This window comes from Macrobrachium nipponense, chromosome 3 (genome assembly GCF_015104395.2).
Source record: "Macrobrachium nipponense isolate FS-2020 chromosome 3, ASM1510439v2, whole genome shotgun sequence".
NCBI classification, from domain to species: Eukaryota; Metazoa; Arthropoda; class Malacostraca; order Decapoda; family Palaemonidae; genus Macrobrachium; species Macrobrachium nipponense.
In genome coordinates, this window is record NC_087202.1 from 36198873 (window position 1) to 36209921 (window position 11049).

The 11049-nt window shown below is 36.4% G+C and overlaps 1 protein-coding gene across 7 annotated transcripts in view; it reads right to left on the reverse strand.

The window, feature by feature from the left end:
• The window catches only part of LOC135221702 (frizzled-2-like), a 76830-nt gene that overhangs the window by 34695 nt on the left and 31086 nt on the right, over window positions 1–11049 (reverse strand). For all 7 annotated transcript variants that reach the window (XM_064259449.1, XM_064259444.1, XM_064259445.1 and 4 more), the window contains exons 6-8: window positions 8389–8507; window positions 6649–6726; window positions 6097–6223 (exon numbers count right to left, since the gene is read on the reverse strand). In XM_064259449.1, the coding sequence (XP_064115519.1) occupies window positions 6097–6223; window positions 6649–6726; window positions 8389–8507 (324 nt within the window). The remainder of the gene's footprint in view (window positions 1–6096; window positions 6224–6648; window positions 6727–8388; window positions 8508–11049) is intronic.

Below are 11049 nucleotides of genomic sequence, written 5' to 3' on the forward strand. Positions count from 1 at the left end.
ATATATATGGTGTGTGTGTGTGTGTGTGTGTGTGTGTGTGTGTGTGTGTGTATATTTTAATCAGAATGTTGAGTATGATTTTGTTTTCATTCTAAAGATGAATTTCATATATGATCCTTAATGATGAAATTACGCATTATAGGCCTATTCTTGTTTTATGTTATTCCCCATAATGAATATTTATTGTCATTTTAAATCTAACTTGCATATGTGGTTTATAACCACGAATAAACATACATAAGCTTTATTTGCTGCGATAGCCTTTGGATTATACTAGCTTAAGCAAATCTTATTCATATAGATTTGAATGAAATCTACAACATATTCAAGAAGGATGCTCCCACTTTCAGCATTCATCATGCGCAATTATTTTTCCATTGGAAAAATTATAAATATGTATTATTCTGACATCCGTATCAATTATTAAAAAAACTAGTAAATCCGATATATCACCAGTTTAGGGATGAGTACATTTAGTATAAAATGAAACTGAATTTGCTTTACCATATTAACGCTAAATTGTGCTTACGCATTCGTTTGGCCGTTGTCCTATCGATTAAGTTAAGATGAGCTACTTGCTCAGGCCGCCTGCGCAGGCTAGGAAAACTCTGCGGGCGGGTTGTTCACACCAACGTTCAGTTTTGCCTGCACAGGCCGACTGTGCAGGTATAACTATGCAGGCATAACTAAACGTTAGTGGTGGTCTTAATATTTTCGGATACCTGTCCGTATAAAGTCTTGGAAACTGTATCATTTCATTTATGGATCGGAGTGCTCGCGTTTGATTTATATCAAAATGCGTGAATGGCAACTCAATTGCAATATTAGCTACTTACGTAGTACGTACATCTTTTTTTGCTAGGGTACTTTGCAGTATATAACAGAACCATAAGAATGTTTTTCAAATAAACTGCGTTCTTGGAAAATGCCGTAACGAAACATTTAAAGTTTGAAGTATTAACTCACGATTAGAGTTACTCTTGGAAGTCTTTGGTTGTAGTTTTAATTTTAGAAATTTTACATCTGTTTAGACATGTTATATGAGCAATGGTATTAAATTTACTACAATTTACATAAATATATCATCTATTCAGTCAATGAAATATACATGTTTCTTGAAATATGGATAGTTTTCTGTTCATAAGAAACTTCTCCGATAAGTGAGGTTGCTGGATAACATGTAACTTTATATCAGTGACCCTCGAAAGTTTTGCCTGGTTCGGTGGAACGGTGCTTTTCCAAGGTTTAGTGGTTACCTGGCTGAATCAAGAACCTGATGAAGTGATTATCAGTGTATGTGTGACCAACGAATTAGGATCATTTGACCTCAATTGCTTGCTCCGTTTTAAAACAAACATTTCAAAAACCTTTCGTGCAAACATCGTAGCTGAATATTGACTCTGGCATGGCTCAAGCCTTTCTTCTTATTGCTGTCGTCCATTATCATGGAACTATAGGTAAATATTAACATATTTTACATCTTCATTTATTTAAGTACATAGGACTATCAACAACATATCTTACAATAGGTAAAGATCTGTTTAAACTGGTGTCTGAATAGGTCTAATCAATACTGACTCTCGGAGGAGAGTTTTTGAGCCCTGTTTAGTAGATTTATTCATATAGTTGCCACGAACCGTGTAAACACTGCTACTATACCATTATATATGGGATTCGTTTTGTATAATAAACAGATATTGGAGCAACTTCTTTGTTATTATGGACGCGTCAGTGTTTTATAAAATGAAAACAACAAAGGTCTAAACTCTAAAGCTAAGGGGACCTTACGGAGCTGATCGTACCGAGGGTATTCGTTAAATTCTGCTTTACATTTATAACGGGCGCATTTAACTAAAAAATAAAGCAGCATGGTTCTGTAATTAATTTGTGTTCTATTTGGAACACCAGTAGAACAGTCAGGAAACTTAGGTATTCATCCTTACACCTATTAAACTAAAAACCCGTTATGTTACCTTAGGTTTGGGTACTATACAAGCCATTTAAATCTAATTAACAAAACTAAATTTGATGGGTGGCCACTGGCCACTATCACTGGCTAAGATATACTTTGAAAATTGTTGAAATTGGAATTATAAATGCTAAAAATTAATGAGGAATGCATTCAAAGGAAGATCAAATGTTGAATTAGAAAAGCAGAGATGTTTGGAACAGGATAAAAATCAAGAAACATCATGCCGGGCTTTGCTGAATGATATATATTGAATACTTCTTTGGCTTCTAATGAAGATGATGAGAGAGAGAGAGAGAGAGAGAGAGAGAGAGAGCACTGAAGTTAGGCCCAAACCCAAGCGCTGGGACCTATGAGGTCATTCAACGCTGAAAGGGAACAGTGGAGGATTGAAGAGGAGGCACCTAGTCACAATATATCTGTGCATATGATGTAAATTATGCCTATATATACATATATATTATATATATATGTATATATATATCTATATCTATCTATCTATCTATCTATATATATATATATATATACATATATATATATATATGTGTGTGTGTGTGTGTGTGTGTGTGTGCATACTTATGAATATTGATATATATGTACCGTATGTGTACACACACACACACACAAACACACATACACCCACACCCACACACACACACACACACACACACACATGTATATATATATATATGTGTGTGTGTGTGTGTGTGTGTGTTATATGTATGTATGTATGTATTAAAATCCAAGTGCGGCCCCAGCCCCCCCTCCCCATCAAAGGTTTCTAGATCCGCCACTGAAAAGGAAAGTGAGAGGAGCAAGGTTTGAAAAGTTTAACAGGAGGAAAACCTTGCAGTTGCACTATGCAACAATTGTTAGGAGAGGGTGGATAGAAAGATGGAAGAAAGAAAGAGAATATGAATGGAGGTATAGTAATAGGAATGAAAGGGGTTACAGCTATGGACCGGAGGGACGCTGCTAAGAACCTTGAGTAATGCCTTCAGTGCACCGCGTGAGGTGCACTGACAGCACTACCCCCTACAAGAGAGAGAAAGAGAGAGAGAGAGAGAGAGAGCACACTCGCCTTTAATCATAGACATGTGCTTATACCTAGTATTATTTAATTTTCTCTTTCTATTATTGGATTGAAGGAAAATATAACTGCCAGGTATAATAAAATATTAAGATAACAATGAGACTGAAAGTACGACGGGGAAAAACAACATTTATACTTTCTTGAAAGTCCGTACAAGGTATACACAATGCCTATTACATATGAGAGAGAGAGAGAGAGAGAGAGAGAGAGAGAGAGAGAGAGAGAGAGAGAATTTTCTTTAGATACCAGCCTCATAAAAAGCAGAGGTAGTCCTATTATAATCACTTTTCCAACTTTGCTTGATTAAAACTTGTACAAAAGTTATCACTATTCCCAGGACTTCAGTCATAGTGGACTGATTAGGTTTTAGTAATAAGATCGAAGTTGTGCAGATGCAACAGTTTACTTTGTTGTCTTTATTCACCTGTAGCAGATTTTTTCTTCAATTTTATAACTCTGAAACATTTTACCGAGTATCTATATAATTTTTATAATTGTGATTACAGAGTATTTTCTGTAATAATAGAGATAATTTCTTTTACAAGTGCAAATAAGCTCTCACGGCAGAACTATTAAATCCTTATCTAACCTGTGGTAAGGTTAAAAAGTGGATAATGATGAATAAAATGGGTGGTATGAAGACTTAAAACGGTAAACAGTAGCTTTCCTTTTTACACGTGAGGTGTGAGTCATTTAATAATTTATGTTACCTTTTACAATATATATATATATATATATATATATATATATATATATATATGTATATATATATATATATATATATATATATATATATAATATATATTGTAAATCTTAAAATATTAGCGAAAGTTAGAGACGCAAAGAACGGGATTACCTGTGAGTTACTTCAGTAAAGTTGTAACAGGTTGTGAAGGGGGGCGAGTGAGCGAAAGAATTTCGCGCTGACGCTGTTCACAGATATCCTAACTAACAGATACGCATAAACTGCAAGGTCACATTTACTCTCCATAGTGAAACTCTGAGTATCTGAAGCAGCGCTGGAGTAATTGTAATTATAATTTAATTGAAATATAATGAATTACCGAATTTCGTGTAATTGTAATTGTAATTGAAAATGAAATTATAGTAGTTGTAGTTTTATTACTTACAGGATGATGTTAATTGTTATTGTATATTTAAAGTGGTAAGGGTCAGTCTCCATTAGGAGCGATGGGTTGCTTATAAGACATACAATTCTGGAAATAAATTATGAAACCCTAGTAGCTCTATTTGCTCGCCTCAATACACTTTACTGTGCCAGAGAGTAGCGTTTACTCTCGCATCCAAATCCCTTGTAATTGTAATTGAATTTGTTGTTGTGTAATTGTAATTGTAATGTAACTGCTATTTCCAAATGCAATTATAATTGTAATTGTAATTTACATTTTTTGAAAGTAATTGTGATTATGATTTATTTCTGCAAGTGTAATTACTCCAGCCCTGAATAAGCAATCAGACTACGGCTAATATTCCAGTACAACAATGAAACATTAGACTTGGAAATCCTTTAGCTTGAACGATATAGTGCTGCCACGAGAAACATGCTGTGTACGTATTTTCCTGGATATAATTAGGCGCTTAGTTTTCCATCTTCATGACGGATATAACCATAGATGATATTTGTTTTGTTCTCTTATGTGTTTTTATGAAAATATATTTTGAATCTGTATTTATATAATCATGATTTCTCGAATTCAAGCACGTGAAATTAAAAAAAAAAAATGTTTTTTTTAGGTCTACAATCAAAACGGGTGCAGGTATGCGAAAGAAAAAAAGATATACTCGCAAATACTCTCTCAGAAGTATTACAAAGCTTTCTTTGCGGAAAACCCATCCAAACCATCCTACAGCAGGTTCATAAAAGCAAATCAAGGCAATTGAAAAGAAAAGGTGATCCGCACGCCTCTTCCCGACTCCATTTTATCATGATTGAAACTATTCTTTAGTTGAATTGAAGCTGCGCTTTGTATAATAAGAGGCTTTACAAGTTTAAATAAGAGAGGTCCTGTCAGTTCACAGATAGACAAGCGCAAAGAGGCTGATGTAGAAATGCATTGCTCATCGGTAAGCAAATCTTTATGGCTGATTAATTCTGGTCGAACGTTCGTGTAGGGTTTCGAGTGTTTATTATATGGCGGTAATATATATTCTAAACATATATGCATGCATGCCTGCCCGTGCATTCATTCACATGTTATTTGTGGAGTAGTATGCATGTATGTGTGTGTACGTATGTAGAATAACGCAATACATGCATATGCATAGTGAGACCACTGTTTGCTTGTGAAACTAATGAAGGAAATATATCCTGTTCTATCATATCTACTATATACGAAAAACAGATTCAAATAGCCCTCTCTGCTTGAAGCCATGCCTACCTTTTGAGTCCCCGCTAATGTGAAATGACGGTAGCTGTTCCACGTTTAAAATTTAATGGGAAGGAATGAGAAATGTAACTGATTCTCAAGGTCACGGATTCTGTCTAGAGTGAAAAAGACTGTGGGCCTGACATATGCCGCCATTTTGGGAGTGAGATGGTGGGGAAGCATTTATCTATATTCGAGATATTTGGAATGCAACCATCAGTGAGCAAAGGGTTAAACTGAACGGTGATTTTCATTAGGTCTGCCAAGATAAAGTTTCATGAAAGAAAAACAGGTTTTTTAAGATACATTATCATACTTTATAAATTGAAAACTTGTAAAATGATCCTTTATGCAAAATAATTAATACTTTATGGCCTACCATGATGTAGTGATCGACTGGTTGGCTGTTGGATTGATTTTTAATGTTAAATGATGTCTAAAATATAGCGAATATAAGATACAGAGCGCCCAAGACCAATTGGCCAGAGACAAAAGTAATTACTTAGGAATAAATAGTAAAAGCGGAATGCTATAGAGTACGATGCACAAACTTAGTGAAATATACGGAGGCAATAATAATCTGAACTGATTTGTATTGTAGCAATTTCTTTTGGATCAAAAGGTACTGTCGTTAATGAATGACTAACCGTGTATGCATGCGAGATTCATGTAGCTAATCATAGGGGTCCGACAAGTACAGACCGAATCACTGCAGACAGCATTTGGTGTAACGGCTGAACACTGTTCATCGGTGCTACATTGTCCTCCTAGAATCTGCGGTGAAAATATGAGAAAAGAAGATGAAATTGAGTGACGTAAAACACAATGAAACGTATAACATATGTTCTATAAGATCATTTTTAGTAAAGTTCGTTATGCCAGATGTTTAATACAGCGTCTGTAATTTGCACAAGTAGTTTGCTTGTTACATTTTTCCATGGGAATCCCTAAAAATCTAATTTTGAGAATATAAATCCATGAGACATAAGTTTAAAGATTTAGGGAATGGCCAGATCTCTGCTAGAGCTATGACGGAGAAAAAATTGAACTTGGAAATTATGAATTTGATCACGTTTCAATTAACAGACTGAGAGAGATCATGAAATTTTAATTTGAGGTTATTCAAAAGCAACGACGCCAAAGTTCAGGTATTGCGTAACCTAAACAGTGGCAACACCGACAAAACAGTCAAGTCGTACCTGCGTCTCCTCGCATCCGTAGGGTCCCCAGGTTCTCGGGTACTCGCACACACACTCACCAGCCCGGCACACTGACCTCTTATAAAGTTTGTAGTAAAGAGAACTATTAGCTTTGGGTTTTCATTTAAGTTCATCTCCTGAGCACAGCATTGCCAATAACCGACTCTGTTCTAATTGTCAGTGATTGAAACATTTTATTCTCTTCGGCTTCTATTTCTCTAACTTTACCCAGGGCCAGATATTTCTGAGCTTAGATTATATGAAGATGCGATCTTGCGATATGATAATGTTAAGTTATGATAATTCTGCCCGTTCCGACGCCCCACCCAACTTCACACAAAAAATTAGGTATTCGAGTTTGTGCAATTTGGCGGTATAGATTTATGGTATCACAGAGAACACTAGAAGCTTGTAGTGGTTCAGTGAAATGCGTAATCAAGATTTTTCTTTTTCCCATTATGTTTATTTTTAAGACGAAAAGCAAGTTTATTTTTGAGCTTTTCAGCAAAAAACTAGAAAATATTAAGGAATTCTAGTCTAAATGTGCCATTATAGTGATACTGGCCTCTTCTCGACAAAGGTTATGGAAATGTGCTCTTGTTTACTACTTCGTCATTAGTGATCTTTGGTTTGCTTTATCATAAATCCTGTAGCTTTGCACTTTTATTTTCGTTTTCTTATACAACTATATAACAGTCGGAGTACTCTAAAAAAATATAAGGAGAACTCAAAATAACTTTATCAGTAACTATACTCGTTTTTTTTCCATCTGTCCATCCGCCTGTGGTGTTTTTGTATGGTAACACTGCGTCCCGGGCTTTAGATAATTACATTCAGCTTACATTCAACAATAATAACAATATCCTATTTCGAATATTAACGGTGTAATTCGCATACAGTAAATTATTAAAACACTTTTCAGTTGCAAATGTACACCCAGATATCCTTTTATTTACCTAAAACTTACACATAGCGTAACTATTTAAAGCCCGGGACGCAGTGTTACCATACAAAAACACCACAGGGGGATGGACAGATGGAAAAAAAACAGAATATAGATATGGTTCCTAATCAAACAAATTTGCGCTGAATCACATTGCTCAGGGGACAATATCATGTCAATTTCAAGACTGAATTACAAGAGTAACTCAAGAAAACTTTAAGAAAAAACAGCTTATGAAATTCTTTTGGTATATTTTGTTAAAAAAATTTGAATACCGTTACCCGGAGTAAAAAAAGAGAGAGAGAGAGAGAAGAGAGAGAGAGAGAGAGAGAGAGAGAGAGAGAGAGAGAGCAGTTTATGTATGTTGTTAAGTCTATTGCGTTTCAAGAATTTGAATATCTTTACCCCGAGTAAGAGAGAGAGAGAGAGAGAGAGAAAGAGCAGTTTATGTATGTGTTAAGTCTATTTCGCTTTCAGAATTTGAATATCTTTACCCTGAGTAATAGAGAGAGAGAGAGAGAGAGAGAGAGAGAGAGAGAGAGAGAGAGAGAGAGATCAGTTTATGTATGTTGTTAAGTCTATTACGTTTCAAGAATTTGAATATCTTTACCACGAGTAAGAGAGAGAGAGAGAGAGAGAGAGAGAGAGAGAGAGAGAGAGAGCAAGCAGTTTATGTATGTTGTTAAGTCTATTACGTTTCAAGAATTTGAATATCTTTACCCCGAGTAAGAGAGAGAAAGAGAGAGAGAGAGAGAGAGAACAATTTCGGGGATTAGAGAACTGGGTTTTGTGTTTACCTCGAAGATGCAATCTGCGTTGGAGACACACTGGGTGAGTGATGGTCCCATAAATCCGTTACCTCGCCATATCAGTGTAGAAGGCCTTGCCGTTGATGTCCGGGGAGCTACAGCACTACCTAATGATAGTGAAGATGATAAACTGGGATTACTTTAAAAGGTACTTAGTATTAGCAATACATGTAAACTGATTATCGTTGACAATATTATTTACTGGTTTTACTTAAACAATGTCAGTGCACAGCAGGGTTAGGGTCTCTTGTTGTAAAAAATTCGAACGTTTTAAACCTGGTTTTTCGGAGACTGTTTCCGCCAATAATAATAATAATAATAATAATAATAATAATAATAATAATAATAATATATATTATTATTATATTATTATTATTATTATTATTATTATTATTATTATTATTATTATTATTATTATTATTATTATTATTTTTTGCTCTATCACAGTCCTCTAATTCGATTGGGTGGTATTTATAGTGTGGGGTTCCGGGTTGCATCCTGCCTCCTTAGGAGTCCATCACTTTTCTTACTATGTACGCCGTTTCTAGGATCACACTCTTCTGGATAAGTCCTGGAGCTACTTCAGCCTCTAGTTTTTCCAGATTCCTTTTCAGGGATCTTGGGATAGTGCCTAGTGTTCCTATGATTATGGGTACAATTTCCACTGGCATATCCCATATCCATCCTATTTCCATTTTCAGGTCTTGATACTTATCCATTTTTTCCCTTTCTTTCTCTTCAACTCTGGTGTCCTATGGTATTGCGGAATCAATGAGTGACACTTTCTTCTTGATTTTGTTAATCAACGTCACGTCTGGTCTATTGGCACGTATCACCCTATCTGTTCTGATACCATAGTCCCAGAGGATCTTTGCCTGGTCGTTTTCTACCACTCCTTCAGGTTGGTGTTCGTACCACTTATTACTGCAAGGTAGCTGGTGTTTCTTGCACAGGCTCCAGTGGAGGGCTTTTGCTACTGAATCATGCCTCTTTTTGTACTGCTTCTATGCAAGTGCCGGACATTCGCTTGCTATGTGGTTTATGGTTTCATTTTTCGTATGGCACTTCCTACATATGGGAGAGATGTTATTTCTATCTATCGTTCTTTGGACATATTTGGTTCTTAGGGCCTGATCTTGTGCCGCTGTTATCATTCCTTCAGTTTCCTTCTTGAGGTCTCTCCTCAGTAGCCATTGCCATGTGTCATCGCTGGCTAGTTCTTTAGTCTGTCTCATGTATTGTCCGTGCATTGGTTTGTTATGCCATTCCTCTGTTCTGCTTGTCTTTCTCCTGTCTCTGTATATCTCTGGGTTTTCGTCTACTTTTAGTAGTCCTTCTTCCCATGCACTCTTGAGGCACTTGTTTTCACTGGTATTCATATATTGCCCCAGTGCTCTGTTCTCGATGTTGACGCAGTCCTCTATGCTTAGTAGTCCTCTCACTCCTTCCTCTCGTGTTATGTATAGTCTGTCCGTATTTGCTCTTGGGTGTAGTGCTTTGTGTATTGTCATATGTTTCCTCGTTTTCTGGTCTATGCTGCGAAGTTCTGCCTTCGTCCATTACCCTATTCCTGTGCTGTATCTGATTACTGGCACTGTCCATGTGCTTATGGCTTTTATCATATTTCCGGCGTTGAGTTTTGACTTGAGTATCGCCTTGAGTCTCTGCATATATTCTTTCCTAATCGTGTCCTTCATCTTTGGATGTTTTATATCCCCTCCTTCCATTATTACCAGGTATTTGTATCCCGTCTCATCTATGTGTTTGATGTTGTTCCCATCTGGTAGCTTTATCCCTTCAGTCCTTGTTACTTTGCCTTTTGTATGTTGACTAAGGTATTTTTCTATTCTAAACTCCATTCTGATGTCCCCAGATACAATCCTTACAGTCTGGATTAGGGTATCTATTTCCTTGATGCTCTTACCATACAGCTTGATGTCGTCCATGAACATCAGGTGGTTAATTCTGTTGCCTCTTTTCTTGAGTTGGTACCCGGCATCCATCTTCTGCAGTACTTTTGTCATGGGAATCATGGCTACTACGAAGAGTAGTGGGGACAGTGAGTCGCCCTGGAAGATCCCTCTCCTGATATTAACCTCTGCTAGTCTTATTCCAGAGCTTGTAAGTATTGTATTCCAGTTGCGCATTGTATTTTTTTGAGGAAGCTGATGGTGTTTTCCTCTGCCCCATATATTTTCAGGCATTCTATTAGCCATGTGTGTGGTACCATGTCGAAGGCTTTCTTATAGTCTATCAATGCCATGCATAGTTTGGTTTTCCTTCTCTTACTGTTCTTCATTACCATTTTGTCTATCAGGAACTGGTCATTTGTGCCCCTACACTTCCTTCTGCAGCCTTTCTGTTGGTGGGGGATGGTGTTTGTATCCTCTAGGTAGTTGTATAGCCTTTCGCTGATGATACCTGTTAGTAACTTCCACATTATTGGTAGGCAGGTGATGATGATGATGATGATGACAATGATGATGATTATTATTATGATGATTTAAAATGCTCTTAGTAGCATGAATCTTAAGATGGAGAAACACATCCGCTGCCATGGAACGGTACAGAGAACTTTCCAGAAACTTTACGATTCTTTCCCTTCAGTGTGCGAGTGATATGGAGACTCGTTCTGATTACCTAAAACTC